Genomic DNA, 23,390 nt, shown 5'->3' on the forward strand with positions numbered 1-23,390 from the left:
TTTTCACAAAGCACCTCTGAGAAAGGAGAAAAGAAAACATATCTCCACAGAGGCGGCCTCTTCTCAGCCCAGCACTCTATCTGTGAAGACTGGGGGATGTCAGCAGACCTAGTCTACTGAACTGTTGATGACAAGACAGAAAACTCCTCTCAAACCCCTGTCGACGGCAACATATCCATCAACAGTTGTATCGTCAACGGTCACCACCATCTTGTCTACGAGACCATCGTTGGCGAAGACCACGAAGACCGCTGTGGGCTCGCCCATCCCGTCGACAAGGATCCTGTTATCCACAAAGACACCGCCGCCGTTTAGCTACTGCCGACGACACCTACGACAAAATTCTTACAGATGACGCTGAAATTTACAGGGCAGTCCGACATCTTGCCAGCGACTATCACCTCGACGACATCATAGACGGGACTGTCGACGATGATAAAAAGTGCAAAGTTACATGAACAACTCTTAAGACCAGAATCAACCTCTCCAAGAAAGTTTCACCTCTTCCCCCAAGTCCTCTATTAGACCTGAAAGAGTCTGACATCTACAGGCCTTTTGAGGCATCACACAGCCCAGAACTCCATGTTAAATACCAGGATGCCAACGACATGGAACAAGAGCAATATTACCACTATTATTATGCCCCTCCCTCAAAGAGGCATTGTGAGCACTATCAACATCATACTCCTCCACATCCCAGGCAGGTGCACGTCACTTTCCAAGATCTGCAGGCCATACTGAAAGATTACTGGAAAAGGTTCCCTGAACCTCCGCAGGAGCAGCCAGTAATATCACCTCAACCTGCTACTCCAAGACACATTCCTCCACCTATCATGCCCAGGATGACCCCCGCGTCCAGCATAGTGGCAGCACCAAGGGAAACCCCAACCTTTTCAGAAGATAAAAGAGAAGGCGAGATCCCGGAACCTCAACCTCCACAGGATGAGTGGGATGATTACCTTATCCCCACTCCGTCTCCTCCACTGTCACAACTTTCAGATCCTCCACCAGAGGGCATCGGGGGCTTTCATAATTTAAAGAACTGGGCGGCAACAAAATTCCATCTCCGAACTTTTTTTGTGCAGTCAGACTGTTTCCTTTATGACTTCAAAGAACAAGCAAGGAAGTCAGTCAGAGCCATCCCCATCATTAACTATATCTGGAAGGAGGGGATTACAATTATGAAGAGCCCGGCTACAGTGGCTGCAGTGCAACCTCGCATCAATAAAAAAAATACAGGGCTCCAGAGTATTCCCCTGTTTGCCTCACGGGTCATCCCAAGCCATATTCTGTGATTTCACAAGCAGCGCAGTGGTGCTCCAAGAATCCTTCCGCTCACATCCAGACGCCAGACAAAGAAGACAGGCACTTAGACAACATAGGGAAGAGGTTCTTCGTCATGTCTGCCATCACCGTTTGAGCAATTCTCTAGCGATCCTCAGTCGATACAATCAGCAGATGTGGACCAAATATCAACAGCCTCATCGACCTAGTGCCTTGACTACAAGAAAGCGGAAGCAGGGAAAATTTTGAAGGAGGGTGAGTGCACTTGCTCTGAGATTATCGATTGTGCAGGCGTTCGTCATCTGGCTGAGGCATCTGTCTTGAGACATCAAGGATGGCTCGAAGCCACATCCTTTAGACCGGAAGTACAATCTAAGATCTTAGATATTGCCTACAACTGGGAAACCCTGTTTGGGAAGCATATAGACCTTGCGCTATTGGTGATAAAAACAGACACGGATACAGCTAGGTCCCTTGGCACCCTGCAATTCAAGAAGTGCTCGTGGAAGAGAGTTTTCAACCTACAGAGAAGGGTATAAATGTTCCCAACAATACCAGCCCTTCAATACGCAATATAGACCTGCCTACCAACATCAGACGAGCTGTCAACTGCCCACCGCGGCCTATCCCAAACGAGGCCCTTGCCAGAAGCAACCTCTCCAGGGTCGAGGCACAGGTAATAAACAGTGACCTAGACTAGGTGCTGGCTACATCCTCTTCTTCCCATCCCGTAGGTGTGAATATTGCCAACTACCTCTCTCAATGTAGAGATATGACATCAGACAAATGAGTATTGGACCTAGTCACCTTTGGCCATACCCTGGATTTTGTACAGAGACTGCCAAACAATTCTTTAAGGGGAGCACACACCCCTAATCTTCACTTATTGAGAAAAGAACTCTGCATGCTTGCCCAGGGATCAATCGAGAAACTTCAATTTTCACAGAAAAACCTGCGCTTCTACTCCCGCTTCTTCCTTATAAGACAAACAAGAATGGAGGCCCATCCTAGACCTAAGAGAATGGAACATATTATGCAAGCAATAATTTCGTATGGTCACACTCTCTGACATCTGCATCTCCTAAACCATGGCGATTTTATGACAACTCTGGACTTGCTGGATGTGTATTTCAGCATCCCCGTACATCCCAAATTGAAAATATCTTTGCTTAACCGTAACCAGTACCCATTACCAATTCAGAGTCCTCCCATTAGGCCTCAAGTCAGCGCCTCACATCTTCACCAAGTGCCTACCACCAGTTGCAGCCACTCTCAGAAACCAAGGTCACCAGATTTTTCCCTACCTGGACAATTGGCTGCTAAAAGTTGCAACACCATTGTAAGAATCCAGAGCCACAAAAGCTTGTCTCACCTTGTTTCGCAAGCTGGGCCTCACTGTCCTATTTTGGAAGTCAACAACTATTCCAAAACAAAGCATAATGTTCCTAGGATCCCATCTGGATACAATCCAGAACAAGGCTCATCTTTCTCAAGATGAACAACAAAGGCTAAGAAATCTGGCAGTCAAACTCTCAAGAAGAAAGTCTGCTTCACTGCATCTGTACAAGGCGCTGCCGGGCATTATGTCCTCTGTAGTTAATCTAGTACCTCTTGCAAGCCTGCAAATGAGACCATTGCAAGAGAAGTTGCAAAAACAGTGGATCCAAGCAGAAGGGTCTTTATAGGACATCATAACCATCATCCAAAGAATGATGGAAACGCTAGTGTTGTGGTCTCTCATCTCTAAAAGGACCTCATGTTTTTGCCTCAGATACCCAAATTTGTCATAACGACAGATGCCGTTCTGTAACGCTGGGGTGGTCACCTGCAGGACCTGCAGATTCAAGGGAAGTGGTCGGTGCACCAGTAGACTATGCATATCAGCAGACTAGCACTGGAATCCATCTTTCTCACCCTGCAAGCCTTTCTTCCAAGGAGAGCAGGTTCTTTTGTGCTAGTTTGTACGGGCAATACGACCAGCATGCACTATATCAACAAGCAAAGGGGCTACATGGTCATTAACGTTCTGCCATAAGGCCTGGAATATGTGGAATTGGCTCACAACCCACAAAATATCTCTGAGAGCTGAGCATGTGTTCTGAGTAAACAACACCTTAGCATACACACTCAGCAGAACCAAAGACAATTGCCATGAGTGGGAACTCGATCAAATGGAGATGGTCAAGATATTCCTACGTTGGGGCAAATCAGCATTGGATCTCTTCGCGACAGACAAGTACACCAAATGCCAGTTCTACGCCAGTCGGTTCCCACTCCCAGGGTCGTGGGGGAATGCTTTTTTGATCAGATGGTCCATGCATTTACATTTTCTCCCTTCCCTCTCATACCGAAGTTTCTCAACAAAATGAAAATGGAACACTGTCGCCTCATCCTGTTTGCTTCCAGGTGGCCCAGGCAACACTGGTTTACTGAGCTCCTCCTGATGTTGGAATCCAATCCCATTCCCCTCCCAGCAACGCAAGCACTGTTGACCATGAACCCGGGCTAGGTCCTACATCCGGAACCAGCCTCTCTCCACGTGTGTTCATGGCTCCTGATTTCTATGAGTTCAAAGAACTAGAAATTCTTCAGGACTGTAGAGATATCCTATCCAAAGCAAGAGCGGAAACCAAGAACAAAACATACAAGTTGAAATGGAAGCAATTTTGTTCATGGTGTCAACAGTCTATCCTACATCAGTTGGAAGCATGACTTGAGCAGATTGTGCCTTATCTCCTATCACTTGCTGGATAAGGATTAGCGCATGCGTCTGTCAAGGTTCACCTCGCAGCAATCTCATGGTACATATGTTTATCTTACTCTCTCTCTCCCCTTCTGTTCCACAAGAATCATCAAACCATTCATGAAGGAATTATTTAGAGCTTTCCTTTTCATTATGAGCTCCTCCTCCGGAATGGTATCTCAATGTAGTTCTCGGCCAACCTAGGAAACCCCTATTTGATCCCATCCTCAAAGCAGACCTAAAGTTTCTCACATGGAAGGTCGCATTACTGTTGGCTCTCACTTCAGCTAGAAGAGTCGGTGAAATAAAGGCTTTCACAACGCAGGAGCCTTTTCTTCACTGATGATTATGTGCTTCTCAGAACAAATCCAAAGTTCATTCCCAAGGTTCCATCTTAATTTAACCTCAACTAACCTATCATACTTAGTACTTTTTTCCCAAATCCGGATCCGCCAGCTGAAAAGTCTCTCCATATTCTGGACATCAAACGATGTCTTAAAATCTATTTGCATTGTACTAAACAAATACAAAAAACTGATCAGCTCTTAGTGTTATGGACATTTTCAACCGGGTGCTTCGTTCACAAAAGCAACTATTGCAAGATGGATTTCTGCTACCATGCGGTTTAGCCATTCAAAGGTGGCAAACCACTCAGACAAGGCAAGGGTGCATTCAGCAAGGGCAGCGTTTACTTCGGCTGCTCTTGTGGTAGGCGTTCGATTGGAAAAGATATGCCGTGCTGCAACATGGAAGAGCAGCCACACATTCACACAGCAATACTGCCTGGAATCGGTGCACCACAGTGATGCAACCATAGGACAGGCGGTGTTATGTCATCTGTTCCAATAAAGTGAGCCTCTGTTAGTAGAGGTTTTTAATGATATTTCAGTATAGATTCATATAATGTTGTTGTAGACTACATGATTGTTTCATCATATATAGAGTAATTATACTTTAGATATATAGATACGTATTAAGCAGTTGCCCTCCATCCTCAAAGGGCACTTTGAATACTCCATTGTTTACCTACAATAACTGCTTGCCATTCTGATTCAAGCATGTGAATGTATGAAAGATACAATACTGGAGAAGAAAATGAGTTACTTACCTATAACTGCAGTTCTCCAGTATTGTTATCTTTGATAGATTCACATGCAATCCACTCTCCTCCCCTGAGAGGCTCCCCTTATAGCTCCTGATATTATTCCTACTTGTACTTGAAAATCTGAGGGATGCATCCTCTTTTGGGAGTATTCTATAGGTTGCTGACACCTGATTGGTTATAGTTCAAGTTTGGCCCTTTTTTAAAAATTATTATTAAAAGGACAGTCTATTTAAGGGACTGTTAATTGTCATTATAGCCTATGGTAATGGTGCATACTGTTGCCCTCCATCCTCAAAGGGCACTTTGAATACTCCATTGTTTACCTACAATAACTGCTTGCCATTCTGATTCAAGCATGTGAATCTATGAAAGATACCAGTACTGGAGAACTGCATTTACAGGTAAGTAACTAATTTTCTTTCTGGAGTTTCCAGTAGTAGAATTTCTTCTTTTCAGCTAGGGCAGCCCTCACTGTCATTGGCCTAGTGCATTGCAGCAGTAGCAGGATAGCAGCAACCCTATGAAGTAAAATCAGCTCAGCCAAGAAACTCCGAACAGAAACATAAGACATCTCTAGATGTTCTTTAAGGCCTCAGCCTGCAAATCATCTCTGCCCAGAAAATCATTGATTCAGTTCAAATTATCCAAGTCTTGGATATTTAAACGTGCACAATTATCTAGGAATATTTCTCATATACCCAAAAGAAGCCTCAACAAGACTCGGTTTACAACAATCAGACAGGTATTCATCTCTCGGTCACATGGCATCCTAACCTATATATTCAGGGTATACTTCAGCAGATTGCACATGGATTACCTGTAAGACTGCCTGGAAGACCAACGGTTTCAAAACCACGTAGGAACAGGGAATAAAGAATTTACATGAGCAACATCTCCATTCGTTCTGTGTTACAATAATGCAAAAGATCTAATATGATCAAAGGGTCCCATTTCGGAAACCTTCCAGGGAACACATGGACAACCACTCTGCTCAAGAGAACAGGTCTATTTCAGAGTAAAAACATCAAATCAACATACTGACATTGGGGCTGGTAACGAAATGCTTCCTTCTGTCAGTCTCTGCAACATCTTCAGATGGACAACACTATAAGGATTGTTTACCTCCATGAGCTGGGGGTAACACGATTGATTTCTCAATTAATCAGGCAAGGATCTGTTGCAAGGGAAATAATACAGACTTTGGTGCATCGTCTTGTCCTTTATATTTTTGATGATGCGGTGAGTAGGAAGCTCATAAAAGAACATTAATGGGTGCTGCTTAACAGTTCTTTGAGACCTCTTCAAAATCACTCATCAACTTGTCACCACCTTAGAAAATGAAAACTGCTACACTTCACAGGTGTCCAGAGACCCAAGCTATGGGCAAATGCCCTTTCAATGGATTGCTTATTCACCCCCGACCTGCTCCCCCTCTCACTGCTACCACATAGGCAGCTGCTGTACCAACCAAACGAACCCATCTGAATGGTATGTAAGATTCCCCATCCAGTCAGCCATCGCTGAGCTTGACCACCTGTTTCCTGAGTGTGTGCAAAACTTCCACCTGAATCTTCCAGAAAACGTCATGAACATTCTGATAATTGAGACGCCCTTCCATAGGTGGTAGAATTCTGCATTGTGACCCTTCAGAGACTAGTGAACTGTACTTACCAAAAACATACTTTCTAATCTTCTATATTTCGCCAAATCAGGCTTTCAATTTTCTTCTTTTATAGTGCATTTGGCTGCCATTGCGGCTTACAGGAAAAGATCCTCTTCTATATTTTCTCCTACGATCGTAGTTATCGGGGAGGGTTTCAGGAACATCTGCCATAGCGAAGTCTTCTTTTCCCTGGGAGAGAAACATTATCTAATCCAATATAATATGACTGCCGTTTCAATGCATCAGATATTTAGCATGTGCTAGAGAAAGTAACTTTTTAAGTGCCCTTAATGTCCACCAGAGGTTTGAGTGAGCTACACATCTCTGTATTGAACGTTGCACTCATACCTTTCCTTCCAAAAGGTATTTTAGCTTTCGATATCAGTCTGAGGATTTCTCTCTCAGCCTTATTTCGGGATCTGTCCTCCAAAGAAGAGACTGGTGTTGATATAGTAAGGACCTCATTCGGAGCTATTGGCAGTTGCCATGCAGTAATTTCACCCCATTGAAACTCTATTGGCACACCCCACTTTTTCCCCATGGGTGGTGATGTAGCAGGGTTAAAAGTTCTTCAAGCCATTATGATAGATAGCATGTTAAATTTGGTTTTACTGCACCTAAATTTAGGACATTTATAAAAACTGGCATTTGGAAGTCCAATCATAACTTTGGTGAACAGGGTTGCATTGATTCTGATACCATAACAGCTACCCTAATTGGATACGTTTCCTGACGTAGTATTACTGAATAATCAGGTCCCATCCTTCGGAGCAGGGTGTTTTTGAACTTTCTATTCTGTTGTACATGGATATTGGAAACCGTTCCATTACGTAGAAGTGATGCCCACCCACAATCCTAGATGTCCATCATAGATATTCTCTCTTGAGCCATAAACATTGTATCCTTACCATATCATTTGTTCATCAATTAATAGACACATTTTCATGGTAGTACAACAAATAAAGCCAGGGTATTAAAGAATACCTTTAACGATTTCTGAACAATTATTAACAATGGACAATTGGTTTTGGCATCGCAGAGAAAATCAGTTCGAGGTATAAAATCGATACTACTAGAATTATTTTACATGCACGATATTTTTGGCAAAAAATCTTGTTGGCAAAATAACAGAGTAAAACAACGCTGAGACAGCCACCTGCTCTCTTATGCAGTATATTAAACGTGTTGAGTTGAATGTTTCTCTTTTTCGAGAAAGTTAAACTCGTCTATTTGCATACTGACTGCTTTAATGAGTGTTTAAAAAAGCTGATTACCTGCAAGTCCGATGCATTAAACACCATATGAGCGCCTCTCTGCAGGTGAAAAGACCTGATCCTCTAAAAAAGTTCATAGAAGCCGTTACTTTCAAATTCTAAAGCAGAACAGCAACATACAAAGTGCACAATAACTTATTGAACACTCCTGAAGACAATCTAGGGTTCTAACCTTATGTTTCCATGACTGGCTATATTGCCTACATCAAGCAGCACAAGGCACAGCCTTGTGTAATCTTGTTTTTATATATGGAAAGGATTGGACCTGAGCAGAAAATGTTGGCTGTATCCTTGAAGTTAAGAATGGATTGCTAATGTGGAAAGCTTAGTTTTGCTATGCTAAGTAGTCCATAGAAAATACTTTAGTTGTACCGTGTTTTACAATCACTTTAAATTGAGCGTGGGCTGTTTCTCTTTTCCAAACCTGCCAAGAACTGTCGCAAAAGGCAGATTTTGAGACTTAATTGGCCCAAATTTGTGAAAAATATGGAAGCTAGAAGTCTTCTGAAAAGTTTGCCTTGCATGGCATCAAACCAATCAGTATGTTTGTCCACAAATGCTTCCGATTCATGCACCAGAGAAGATAGGAATTTGACATTGATAATGTCAAGAAGAAGCTTCTTGGCTGGGCAACTTGAGAGCTTATTAGCCATGTTCAGAATGGCAAAGACCAGTGAGCAGCCTTACCAAGTACCACGCATCAAGCGTTAGACTTGCGTGTTTCAGTGTGACGGTCCGCATACCCGCACTGAAATGCAAAGTCATGCATAATGCCTGCCGCGACTGTAAAGCGATAGTGCTTCAAATTCCAACGAGGGCTGAAAGCTAAAGCTCATAGCTGGAGTGGCAGCGTGCCGTAGTGTGCTCACTGCAGGCTTGGGGCTGCCTGCCTGTGCCCTGCTTAGTGTTACAATGTAACAATTTGGCAGCATGGCACCACATTTTGCTCACGTCAGGAGGACGGAAAGGCAGTGCCACATGGCTATTACCGAGACATGATCAAGAGACTTAGGTTGTGACACACAACCATTAAAAGCGAAACGTACGCTACGTTCTGCTGCCACCTGTAGCGCAAGCGGGGGTGGCTGCGCAGGCTGATGAGTGCAAGTGCGACAAATGGCAGTGATGCTTGCACCACTGCGGTCAAATTTTTTAATTAACATTGTCATGTGCAAATGAGACCTAACCACGGACCACAGCGGTTCCTGGAGCCCAGAGCAGCAGTCACAGCACTGACTTTGGATCTGCTGCTGTGTGGTGAGCCTGACTCTCTCGAATCAAGCCCGGGCACCGCATTTGACGGGGATGATTTATTGCTTCCTCTCCACTGCCAGGGCTGTAGGTGACCCAAAAACCGAATTGCCCGGGCTGGCTCGCCCTCTACCTTGCAAATATAAGTAAGTGGCCGTTACAGAGCAGCCTAATCATGTCACTGACAATTGCTAATAAAATTTGCTTTATAAATTTAGCACCCAGTCTGCATCATCTGCCTGCCCTGCTGTGTTACACAGCTGAAGTTACTCCAGTATCGGAGCTTTCATAGATTCACATGCCTGAATCATTCCCCATCGTCGAGACGGGAGTCTCCGGTACATAAAAAAGCATTGCTTAGTAGTATAGCAAACTGAAAAAAGGCCTAGGCCCATTTTCCTTTTGCAACCCATAACCTTTGTTATGTAAAAAAGGACTAAACTTGTCTCTGAACCAATTAGAGCCTCTCACCCTCAAGAACACTCCTGAGAGAACCTTCTGCCCCTCAGATTTTCTACCGCACGTTGTGCTAGGGAGTCTCCTTTGAGCTCTATTCAAATTCTGCAGTTTACTTCTACTTTCTTCTAGATTGAAAGAGTTTATTCAACTGCTTTTTCCTTCAACCAGCCCCTGAGAATGGGTGACCAGGAAAAGAAAGGTTTATTCAGAGCCTGCGCCACCTGTTATATACAGACGACCCTCATAAGGATTGCATATACTGTCTTTACCCAAACCATCAGGCAAAGGAATGTAAGGTATGTCGTACCTTTTCTAATAAAACGCTGAGGGATCGTGAAGGAAGGCTTTTGCGATGGCTTCAAAAACTTAAGACCAGGAAAGACGTCGTGTCTAGTGACAGTGATGAGGCGTCAATGTCTTCTAGGAGATCTCAGAAAAGAAGCAGATCTCCTCAGGCTCATGCCTCAGGGTAAAAACCTGAGAAGGCTCTTAAAAAGACCACGATTAGGTCTTCAGGGCGCACTCCCTCAAAATCTCCTCCACGTATGGAAAAGGAGAGCAAGGGTCATGCTTCAGGGGTAAAACACACTAAGAGGACAAGCTCAGAACCCTCAAAATCACCCCCTAAAGTTAAACATTCTCTTAAGAAGCCAGCCTCCACACCTCCTGAAGAGAAATTGGAGAAATCTACATCATCAACGGGAGCGTCGGCGAAGAAAGGAGCGTCGTCGACGAAGAAAAGTGAGGTAAAACTTACTATTAAAGCTATATCTCCGTCGACGACGAGACCGACTACCACGATTACGTCGTCGACGGAATCGGCGGCGGCAGTAACAGGATCGTAACGACGACGACAGTAACGGCAGCGTCAACTGCAACATCGACGACGATATTTTCGTCGGCGGTTTCGACGGCGATCTCGTCGACGGTGATCTCGTCGACGAGAGAAAACCCCCCAGAAAAACTGGATTTTGCCAGAAAGAGGAGAATTACCCCAGATCTTACCTCTCCAAGCAAGGTGACACCTCTAGTACCATCCCACCTGTTAGAGGAGGAAGAGTCACAGGAGGAAGAAGATTATGATGGACCTTTTGGCTACGCCAGTAGCCCCTCGCAATTGCATGTAAAGTGCCAAGAGGATGACTGGGAAGACGAATATGGGGGGGTTTCAGGATCATCCCCAGCAACACTATCGCAAGGAATACCAGGAAGAAATGGTGAGCGTTCCGTCTTCACTGCTAACGGATTTGCAGTTTGTTAGATGACTATAAAAGGAGGCATCCTATACCTCATACTTCTCAAAGAATACCGGTGACTACATCTCAGCCACGCTCTATTCCATGTACGCCAGGTCGACGGCAAGTGGTTTTACCATAGTCCTTACCTATATCACCAATACCACAACAAGATCCAGTGAACTCTGAGGATGATGAACAGGAAGAGGGAGAGATAACAGACCCTAGTAAAGAATGGGACGATTATCTCATTCCGTCGCCTTCGTCTCCTTCACCGAAACCTGTCGATTCTCCTCCGGAGGACATCGGGGGGGTTCCATAATCTAATGGAGAGAGCTACGAAGAGATTTGCGCTCACCATGTCATCTGACAAGACGGAATGTTTCTTGTATGATTTCAAGGAGCCATATCGCAAGGCAGTTCGATCTCTCCCGATTGTCAGTCATTTATGGGAAGAAGGTCTCAAGGTCATGGAGACACCAGCAAGGGTTACTCCAGTACTCGCCATACTGGACAAGAAACATAAAGTGCCCTCGGATGTGCCAGCTTGTCTACTAGGCCACCCCAAGCCGGACTCAGTTATAACCCAGGCGGCTCAGCAAAAATCAAGGAATCCATCAGCTCCAATTACGACACCTCCCTACAGAGAGGGTAGGCGCTTGGACAATGCGGGGAAGAGATTTTCTTCCATGTCTGCCCTTCTAGTTAAGGCGGCGAATGCCCTGGCCATCCTGGGCAGGTATGATAGACAAATGTGGTGCGACCTCTCGCCTTACATAGACAGCATTCCAGATGCTGATTGACAGGAAGCCAGAAAGATCCTCCAAGAAGTAGAAAGGACTTCGGCTGAAGTCATAGATTGCGCAATGGACATTGCGACCACGGCCTTCAGATCTTTGGGAGATGCGGCAGTCTTACGCCGACAAGGATGGCTGAGAGCAACAGCATTTAGGCCTGAAGTCCAGAATAAAATCTTGGACCTTCCCTTCAATGGCGAGGATTTGTTCGGGAAGCACATCGAGGCTTTGCAGAGTATCAAAAAAGATAGACACTGCAAAATCACTGGGAACGCTGCAATATAGGAAGGTTCCTTTTCGAGGCTCAAGAGGTGGGGGCCAATCCTCCTATAGAGGAGGTTACCAACAAGGCAGATACACTTCTTACTCCACCTCATCTCAGCCATACCATCAACAGTATACACAACGACAAACAGGAGGTTACACAAAATCTACTCCTAGAGGTCGAGGAGGTCGTCCGGGGAAGGAAAATACCCGTCGACAATGACGACTTTCTGAATCCGGCTACACCTATTCCTCTTATGTCACATGTTCCCCTGGGTGGAAAAATTTCTAACCATCTTCAAAATTGGCAGCAAATAACTACGGACCAATGGATCCTCAACATAATACAATCCGGACACACTCTAGAGCTTCTGCAAACGCTCCCTTGTACACCGCCAAAACACGAAGAGGTCAAATACTTACATTAGATGAGTCGAGAGATTCGGACAATGCTGCGAAAGGGAGCAATAGAACCGGTACCTAATTCTCAGAAAGGAAGGGGATTTTATTCCCGCTTTTTTCTAGTCAAGAAAAATGTTCTCCAAAGGCGCCCTATTTTGGACCTCAGGTCCCTAAACACTTACCTCAAGAAGCAATCTTTCAGAATGGTTTCCCTCCAAGATATTCTGATGCGATTAAACCCAGGAGATCATATGACCAAATTGGACCTACAGGATGCGTACTTTCACATCCCCATCTATCCTTCCCACAGGCAGTACCTGCGCTTCATGGTGGCCGGAGAACACTACCAATTCAAGGTACTGCCTTTTGGCCTGAAGTCAGCCCCGAGAATTTTTACGAAATGTCTGGCCCCAGTGGCAGCGGTTCTAAGGAAGCAGAAACACCAAATATTTCCTTACCTCGACGACTGGTTAGTCAAAGCGCCATCAGCAGCATCGGCCCGGTCGTCAACAACTGTTTGCCAGATTAGGTCTGACTTTAAACGTAGAAAAATCATCTTTTCAGCCGACACGAAACATCACCTTCCTGGGAGCAATACTAGACACAGAACTAAACAAAGCGTTCCCCTCCAAGGAAAGACAGCTGGGAATAATATCTCTATCCCAGACTTTTATAAAAAGAAAGTCTCTTTCAGTACGCAAGTACAAATCATTGCGGAAACGATGTCGTCTTTCATTCCCCTCGTACCTTTCTGCAGGCTAAGGATGCGTCCGTTGCAAGAGCAACTCGATCTTCAATGGCATCAGGCGGAAGGATCCTTCGCCGATATACTCAGGGTAACGCCGACCATGGTCCACGCGGCAACATGGTGGACCCAAAAACGGACCATCTCGCAGGGTCTTTCATTCCTTATTTAACCAGCCCCACTGGTGATTATGACAGATGCGTCCTTGGAAGCCTGGGGAGCATTCCTTCAGGACCTCCTAGTCAGCGGTCGCTGGAGGTTTTGCACGAACAGCAAATGCACATCAACCTCCTGGAACTCGGAGCCGTCCGATTAGCATTGTTAGCGTTCCTACCAAGGATACAAGGATCAGCTGTGTTAATAAGAACAGACAACACAACAGCAATGCACTATTTAAACAAACAGGGAGGAACAAGATCACTCTCCCTGTCTCAAGAAGCCCAAAGGATATCCATAACAGCGGAACATCTTCCAGGGGACCAGAACATCATGGCAGATACTCTCAGCAGGCTCAAATCCACCTGCCACAAATGGGAGATCGACTAAGGGAGTCTAAACAGCTTCTTCCAAAGATGGGGAAAACCAACAGTAGACCTCATCACAATAGTGGAGAAAAAAAATGCCAGTTCTTCGCAAGCTGGCTTCCCCAACGGGGATCTTGGGGGAATGCGTTTTTGATGGCATGGTCAGGCGTCTTTGCCTACGCCTTTCCTCCAATTCCCCTCCTGCCACGGGTTCTTATGAAGATCAAAAAAGAACCGTGCAAGATAATCCTGTTCGCACCATGGTGGCCCAGGCGACACTGGTTCGCGGAGCTTCAACTACTGTCGGAGGAATGCCCGATTCGCCTCCAGCCAATACTGTCACTCCTGACGATGTTCCAGGGGAAAGTACTTCATCCGGATCCAAAATCACTGCACTTAGCAGCCTGGCTCCTGAATACTGCGAATTTCAGCATTTAAACATCCCAACGGAGTGCAGAGACATACTATCTAGAGCCAGAGCGGATAGTACGAACAAAACGTACAGGATGAAGTGGAAGAGACTTTTTTTATGGTGCAAAAGATGTAACATTCATCCTCTGAACTCGGCAGCACACAAGATTATTCCATATATTTTGCTTTTAGCAAAGTCTGGTTTGGCTCGTGCATCCATAAAGGTACACCTAGCCGCAATATCACGCTACAAAAGGACTTCCTCTGGACCATCTCTGTGGTCCGCAAGAATTATCAAACAATTCATGAAGGGTTTGTTCCGGGTTTTACCTCCAGTAAAGTCTCCATCACCTCTCTGGCAATTGAACATTGTTCTTTCCCAGTTAATGAAACAGCCCTTCAAGCCAATACACAGGGCAGATCTTAAATTCCTGTCGTGGAAAGTTGCATTTCTCATCGCGCTCACTTCAGCCAGGAGAGTGGGGGAAATACAGGCTCTCACGGTCCAAGACCCTTTCTTACAATTCAAGGAGGATAGAATGATACTCCGGACTAATCCAAAATTAATTCCAAAAGTACCAATTGATTTTCATTTAAATGAGCCACTAATTCTCAAACGATTCTTTCCTCAACCAACAACAGCGGCGGAAAGAGCTCTCCACTCGCTGGATGTCCAGCGCTGTCTAAAGTTCTATTTGCAAAAAACTAAACCTTTCCGCAAGTCTTCACAACTTTTTGTCGTCTTCAGCGCACCCAGGAAGCGTTTCCCTTTGTCAAGAAGGGGAATTGCCAGATGGATTTCCAGTGCGATACAGTATTGTCATCGGGCAGCTGGGCGACCTCTGAATGCACGAGTCCGTGCCCATTCGACAAGAGCAGTGTCCACCTCTACTGCTTTGTTTGCGGGAGTGCCGATCCAGGATATCTGCAGGGCAGCGACCTGGACAAGTACGCACACCTTCGCCAGGCATTACTGCTTGGATGCAGCCACAGGAAGAGATGTGGCGGTGGGAGAAGCGGTGCTGAGGAACCTTATCCAGTAACGGTGAGCCCTCTTTACCATCCCTCCTTCCTTTATTGGTTACATTTGCGCATTTTATTGTGTTGGATGCAATTTTCAGAGTATTTTTTATGTGTGTATTGGTATAGGAAGACCGCTTTTATCACACTACATATGTTCCCTTGTTCCAGGTCTTGGGTAACAAAAAATGTGCAATGATTTACTGGTCGCTATTCTGATTCAGGCATGTGAATCACAGAAAGCTCCAATACTGGAGTAAGAAAACAAGTTGCTTACCTGTAACAGTTGTTCTCCAGTATTGGAGCTTTCATAGATTCACATGCAACCCACTCTCCTCCTCTGAGAGGCTCACCTCGGATTTAGCACAAAGGGTGTTATGGCAGAAGTGCACAAAAATCTGATTGGTTCAGAGACGAGTTTAGTCCTTTTTTACATAATATCAACCAGTATCTGGGATCTGATTTAAAAGTGCTGGAAGGAATACCCGCCTCTCAATAGACCAAAATCATAGTTGAGAAGTTTAGAATTTTGAAAGACTCCTCATGCTGTACTTTCAAAAGAAGAACCTGCATGACTGTTACTGCATTGCTTGATGGGGAGCAGTAGCTCCAGCAATTCTTAAAGATGCTGTCAGTTTTGCTCATTGCTTGCAGCCTATGTTTTAGGTTATATTTTCTCAGTTTTAAAAATGGTAAATACAGTGGTGTTTTTATTAAAATGTATTTTACCACTGTTTTTGATAATGGGGTGACTTTAAAAAAAACAACATAAACAAAATGTCTTCTAAAGGATGTTTATTTCAGTGTAATACTTGTGTTTGTATACCAAACTAGGTCTTAATTGTCTTCCTAAGATCCTGTAAATATGCAGAGATATTTTGCTATTCAGATAAAATATCACTAATGAAGAATTAAATGCAAAGGATCTCTTCTCTGATATCCATAACCAGCACAATACAGTAGAAAGCTTAAAATCATCCTCTAAATTATGCTGTAATAACTTGTATCTTTTCTGTGCTCTTCAGCTACTATAATTTAACGAAACTATTAGATCTTGTAGTAAATACTCTTCCCAAGGTTTTAACACTTACTTGATATTTCATTTATTGCAAGTCATTCATGTGTTATCTGTATCTGAGCAACTTAACTCTGCCACCGCCCAGGTATAAGCTATAACTCTATCGTTACTGCTGCCTAAAGTGTGAGTCTGATGCCCAACGCAGGAGGTTCTTAGCATTTGAGTGAGCTTGCAGCCCTATCTGATTCCTGTAATACTAAGTACAATTGGCAACACTTGTTGCAAACACTGATTTTGTCCACCAGTTCCTTTAGGTTCCAAAGAACTGACGTGTGACCGTTCATAAAATCAGCAAATTGAAAATATTTAAAAGATGGTATAAATACCTATTATTGGTCTCGAGTGCACATACATCAAACTCCATACACTGAACCATCATCTCTTCCACTCCAAAATACAATTGTGTGGAGAAAATTAATTAAATAAAATGAGTGTACTTGTGCTTTTCAAAACAGTGGACCAGTAACTTTTCAACAGCTATCAAGGCTGCCTCACCATCTCAGCCCTGGTTATGACATGCCTCAGATCCTGCATCACCAACCCACAAGACCAAGAATGTGACTTTTGTGTTCCTTGGTGCTAGTATCTTGCCTCCCCTCTTGAACAGATACAGGAGTCTGCTTGCTAACGTAAAGTGATTTCAGCTTGAACAGCAAGTAGACACTTACACCTCCCTCCTACTGTTTCCTCAGTTACAAATGCACCAAACGGGTAGTGTGCAGACTGGTCATCGCTGGATGGAGGCATGGCCTGATGATTTTAGTCTGGGCCAGCCACTATTCTCAGAAGCCCTAAATTTAGAAATGTTGCTTAATGACAACCTTTACCCGAAAGCTAAGACACATTTTGTGACTACTACCATCTGGCGGGAGATCTCTCTATCCCTACCTTTTCTTTTCAATGACTCGTACTGGTGCAGATGTTCTCTCAGGGGTTGACAATTCCAACTGTCTTTACCTTGGTCTGCCTGTTTCGACCGAATGCCGACTCCTTCAAAACAAAGAAGCTGGAGACTTGTTTTCATTTTCAGATCTCTTGCTGCCACCTCCCGAATATCAAAAGATCTACTGTGTGCTGCATTGGCCTCATTACTTGCTAGATAGTTTTCCCACACTTCATGTTTGTACTGTACCTGCAGCTGTTGTTGCAAAACTGGCTTATTGGCTTATAAGAAACATGCAGCTTTATCGAGAATCTGTTAGAATGCTACAGTTAGATATTAGTCCCACACCACGTATCGACCATTGCTGCTAGTGGCCTGTGGTGGTGGTAGTGGGTTAGCGGGGGCCTCCGTAGACTCTACGAATTTTCCATTTTACAACTAAATAAAACTCTGAAACAGTGGTCCAGAATCAACCAATGCACATGAACTAGGAGATGCAGAAAAAGTGGAGTGGTTGTCAAATATGGGAGAGTGCCACATCATCTCCCAGGGGGCCACTCCCACCTATGGAATGGCTTACAGTACCCTCTTAACAGTAGTACTTATACCTCATGTAGGTGGAAATGGAAAAGTGCCGTAGCTGGGGGGAACACTTAGTTTAAACAAATCTTTATTGCTCAATGTAAGAGCACCAACACTATTACCTACATTGCCTGTCACTACAAAAACTCTCACAGGTTCTCCATATCTACTCCGTACCCATTCCCATTACCCTCGAGTCATCAGCCTGCTGCTATTTGAGACATATGTGCTTCCCTGGTTAGCGTTTCACAGAAAGACAGGATTTCAGTTAACTAAAATGTGTTTTAGCATGATCTTTGCCTCTTTCCTTGCCCTATTGTGAGGATTTATGTTTTTCATAATTTACACAGATCAATCACACAAGCGGATTAATTTGGGTATTGACTATATGTTATTGCAGCTGTCACCGACACAAACCAGTTGAATTTTTGCCGGAATGCAAAACATTATTTAAAGACTTATGTCATCGTCATCTTTTTGCCCTCTGTGAAATTCTTCAGAAGGAAGGCTATCAAAAATACTGCCCGAACCCATGCTAAAAACGTAAGGGATCCGTGATTTCAAATATTTGACGAAACCTGCCAGAGAACTTGATTTAAATTGAAAAATGTACTTCAACCTCCTACCAACTCCATGCCGTGCTGGTGTCATGGAGAGAAATGCAAGAAGGGTGTATCTCCTTACCCTGCAATAGTGTTTGCCCTCGGTTACTATATTTTTATTCCCTGAACTATCATTCCCTTTAATCCCTGGGACCTTCAAAGTTTTAAACTTGTTTGCAGAATTTGCTGGGAAGACACAGAATCGACTAAGTTGATGTAGGACGGATCAGTCCAGCTTGCCAGGCACTTATCCTATCAGGGTGTCTGCCTGCCTAGTACATGAGGCGTGACCCAGGTGGAGCTTGTCCCCACTAAGCTACTACACATAATTATCAACAATACATTAAGCTGGCCCTAGACCTTTGTAAGCCCTGTTAATGTGAAACAACAATGGATTAATTCGCGCAAGACGCTACAAGGCCATAATCAGTGACCGTCTTGACTTGGAACATGCCAAGTTCCTAAAACAGTTTTCCCTGTCTACCGTCTTGACTTTTCCCTTTGACCAAGAATATTTTCAAGGTTTAAATGCCTACAGTACAGTTTTCGTATAGTTGAATAGCGCTTAAAGCCTGTTTCTCCAAAGGCCTACCACAGGTGCTTTTTAGGTATTAGCACTTATCAGTACCTTATTAGAGTTCTGCCAGTGCAGTCCAACTTAATCAAGTATCCTTAATTCGTTTGCTTTTAGACAACCTGAAAATGTTGCCTTGCTGGGAATCCAAAAGTCTGTCTCCTGTGTAATTTTTATCAAGATCGTATCCTTCATATATTTTTCACATATAATCATGGCTGTCAACAAAAGTGAAATATTGCAAGTAAGTGGTTGCCAAGTGACATCAGTGGTGTGCAATATATACATGGTGGTGAAATGTATATACATGTGGGTAATGGGCCAGATAATACAGGGAAATGCAATGGCTCTGTCGACTGATGATTATTCTTTGTTTGTGTAGAGCCTTGGTCAATCTGAGCCTAGTGTGGTCGTCGACGTTTCAACCCAGTATATGCTCCTTTCGGCAGTCAAAAACGGGTCTTCATCAGGACAGAGAGGGGTCGGGGTGGTTTGGACAGCCCTAACAGGACGCTGACACTGCAGCGGCTGTACAGGACATATGCCTGTACTCCTACTCCCAGTTCTGAATGACCCCGACTTTTTCAAGACTATCAGCGCCTGGGCCCATTGTTTCCGCCACCAGGTCTCGTTCCAGGATTCACTCTGGTCCTTTTAGGGCTGTCCAAACAACCATCCCCCCCAACCCCTCTCCGTCCTGATGAAGACCCGTTTTTGACTACCGAAAGGAGCATATATATTGGGTTGAAACGTCAACGACCACACTAGGCTCAGATTGACCAAGGCTCTACGCAAACAAAGAATAATCAGCAGTCTACAGAGCCATTGCATTTCTCTGTATTATCTGGCCCATTACCCACATGTATATTCATTTCACCACCATGTGTATATTGCACACCACTGAGCAGTGATGTCACTTGGCCACCACTTACTTGCAATATTTCACTTTTGTTGACAGCCGTGATTATATGTGAAAAATATATGAATGATACGATCTTGATAAAAATTACACAGGAGACAGCAATTTGAGTCATGTGCCTTATTGTTTGTGAAAATGTTTCCTGCATCTAGGCGTTTGAGATATGATTGTTATAATAAAATTGACATATCCGATACTTAATACGCTGATAGAAGTAATCGGTAACCAAACAGAACCACTTTTTGTTTATTACGATATACCCAGGTTCTGAGGGACACAGGGTCACCCCAGTTTTGTAAAACGGAAATCCAAAAGGGTCTGAGATGGATGTTAAGGGCCAGGTATGTGTGGCGCCAAAGACTCTTATTATGTAGACTACTTTAGATTTAGACCAGGCTGCTTTCATATAGCCACAAAGTCCCTGTTCAGGGGCTGGTGCATTTTGCCCAGAGATTTTCACTCAACATAACCAGCAATGAGTATGCAGTGAGCATGCGGGTCATTAAATATACAGTGCCTTCACTCGACTTTTACGACTTTTAATCATGGTTTTTAATATTGTTCAGAGCTTGTGTTTCTTTAAGAATTGTGTGAGCTGTTATGGACTATTGTAATGGTCTTTCCTATTTATACTCAAGCAACAGCATCTTTGTCCCCCATGTTTGAAGCAGCTGTGTAAAATGTCATTAACTTTGGTCATTGTCGTTCTATTTGCAGCACATCAAGAACAATAAGGACACAAACAAGTACGAGGGATGGCCAGAAGTTGTGGAAATGGAGGGTTGCATACCCCAAAAAATCGACTGAACAAAAGGAAAACCAAGAAAAGTTGTATGAAAGTGACGTTCTTTCCATCACGGAGAAGACATTGGGTGTGATTGACAATGTGTAAATAGATCTAAAGCATGTGTCAATATGGTTGGTCTCTGCATGATCAGACATTTCTAATATGTGGAATATTTATTGCGAACCGAACTAGGATTATTTGTAAATAGATTGAAAATATGCAAGAAAAGGTAATCATGTCAAAGCAGCATCTGTGCTTCCTCTCGAAATGCATTACTACACTATGTGTATTTATTGAAGCAGTGGATTTTTTTTTTAAATAAGAACATCCCTGAGAGTAGGCACAACGGACTGTTGATATAAGATGGATGACTTTGAAAGAGTCAACACCACAGGATTACAACGAGGTACTTAGATGATTTCTTTTTTTCCACAGAGTCCGGTCCAAGCCATAAAGGCCAGTTTAAAAAGTTGTGGAGACCATACATTCCTGAAGTATCATACACTCAAATTGTACAGTTTCTGCTGAGATCTGTTTGCGATAAAACTTTAGATTATGAGAACATTGCATAGAGCTTTATTTTCTTTTAACTTCTGCCTTTTTGGGTAGTAAACATAACTATACAAAAAAAATCTATTCTAATTTTAATGATAGAAAATGCTTCTGACTTGTTTGCTGTATAACTTACATTCCCTCCATTGCCTCTTGCTGCATCCTCAAACACAAGGATCGTTTGTCTGCCTTGTACTGACAATATTTGCCCAGGTGTGATAGTTTATAGTGCCAGAAAAACCAGCATATGAAGTTAAACTAGGACCTCAGTACAGACTAATGTGTTTAACCAAAGTAGTATGATGAATGCAACATTTCATACACATTTCAAAGAAAATTGACACGTGCAACAGAACTTTTTTTTAGAACAATTCAAAGTTCCAGTATGTGATAAAGCACAATGTTTTTTTTAATTAAATCACTGAAGTTACCTCGAAATCTTTGCATTTGTGTTTTTGGCAATTATGGATGTTATTGGACATGCATGTAATGGTCACTGCATACAGGATACCTTGAAATGACCACAGCTCACACCTGCTTCAACGTTGTTTTATACAGGAATTCTACATGGTCTTGTGACCTTGCACCAAATCCTACTTTCCGTGGTGTGACATCGTTTGAAACAAAGTGTTTGTGATGCCCAGATAGTCTACAGTCACTGGTTGTGCTGAGCTGGGCATGATTCAATGTGTTATTTATGTGCTATTTGTCTGTTAGTAGTCTGTACGTAGCATTCCCTGATATGTGTAGAACAAATTTCCAGAGGAAGCTGGAGTGCGTTCTTATCCAGAAAGATGAATACGTTAATTATGCCAAGTATCTTTAACTTCAACTACAGAAATTCAAAGTTGACCAGGTAGTAAAGATTTCAGACAGTATTTGTTAAGTAATCCCTCAGTATACAATGTACAGGCTTGTAGATTCCTTATTGGAGCAATAGCGAACATCAAGCCTCTATGAAGGCATGCAGTAACTACCCAGGATTTTGTTTCCTGCAGATGCAACACATTGGGGTTGTACATTCAGTGGAGGTGCCATCTGTACAGATAACTCTCAGCCCACCTCCCTAACAAACAAAACGCCAATACAACATAAACATTTTGTCTCTCATACACTTGTTTTCCTGACTGCTGAAGAGCAGGGATTCTTCTTCCACACCTTTTTTTTTCATTCTTATCTAAGATGTAATGTTCACATTCCTTAACAACCTTCCTCTCTCTTCCATTAACTGCTCCCTTTCTATCAACAATGAATAAATGCACTTTGTGGCCAGAATATAATTTTGTTAAAGGGTAATTGGTTGGGATTCAAGGTTGTGAAGTTAGGTATTCAGGCATTCAACGTGGGGGTTTACTTTTGTTAAACAAAACAAAATACCATTGTTGACACATTAAATGAATACCGCAATTTAGATGTAGGGCCAAATTTAAAGTTTTACTGATGGAATACAGTCCGATAGGGTGAAAGGGGACATTAGGTCCGCCTCCCTGACGTCAGCCAAATTTAGAGGAAACCGCACGCCAAGTGGTGATCTCTGTACCATTATAGGAACCTCTGCCTTGGTGGTTCCCGTCAAGTACAAAACATTTGGTGGACAACTGCCAACAGTTTTGACTGCAGTTCACTAAGTTTTAGGAACGTTTTTGTTTTCCTTAATCTCCCCAAATAACTAATGAGCCTCACTCCTAGGAAGGTTTTTCCTTGGGCATGGGGTCATTCTTTTTCTGGCCCTCTGCAAGGGACAGAGAAAAAACAGAACATCACCTTGTCCAGGTAGGGTGACCAGACGTCCTGGATTTGTCCAGACAGTCTCAGTTTTTCATGGACTCTCCAAGTGTCCGACACTTTCCCTTTGCTAAAGATACGTCCCGGTTTTGGGGAGAGGGCTAGGTAAGCGTGCACATTAATCAGTCTGGTGCAGGCTCACGTTTCCTCTGACCCTCTCTTCGCACCAGGGCCAGAAGTTCAACTGTTTAAAGAGCCGCCTGCTGTGCTGCCTCACCTTACTCATGCAACACAGCAGGATTTAATGAGGGGTGAACGGCATCCTATCACCCAATACTGAGATCACTGGTAGCCTGATCCTGGGCCACATCACACGTTTTGGCTGCGGGCTGGATTATGGTCATAGAAGGTCTACACTAAAAATACTTATGGAAAAAAAAATATATATAATTCAATGAAATAACCAAAGGTTACAGGGATGTTATAGTTGGGCTCAGATGTCACTTGTACG

General features: G+C 43.6%; 1 protein-coding gene across 2 annotated transcripts in view; it reads left to right on the forward strand.

Annotated features, from left to right (window-relative positions):
* Positions 1–21,592, forward strand: part of FAM3C (FAM3 metabolism regulating signaling molecule C) — a 337,648-nt gene extending 316,056 nt beyond the window's left edge. For both annotated transcript variants that reach the window (XM_085654178.1, XM_085654179.1), the window contains exon 10: positions 20,533–21,592. In XM_085654178.1, the coding sequence (XP_085510304.1) occupies positions 20,533–20,622 (90 nt within the window). In that variant the 3' untranslated portion in view covers positions 20,623–21,592. The remainder of the gene's footprint in view (positions 1–20,532) is intronic.
* The last annotated feature ends 1,798 nt before the right edge of the window (positions 21,593–23,390 follow it).

Source organism: Triturus cristatus, chromosome 4_1, assembly GCF_964204655.1.
Source record: "Triturus cristatus chromosome 4_1, aTriCri1.1, whole genome shotgun sequence".
Taxonomy (NCBI): Eukaryota; Metazoa; Chordata; class Amphibia; order Caudata; family Salamandridae; genus Triturus; species Triturus cristatus.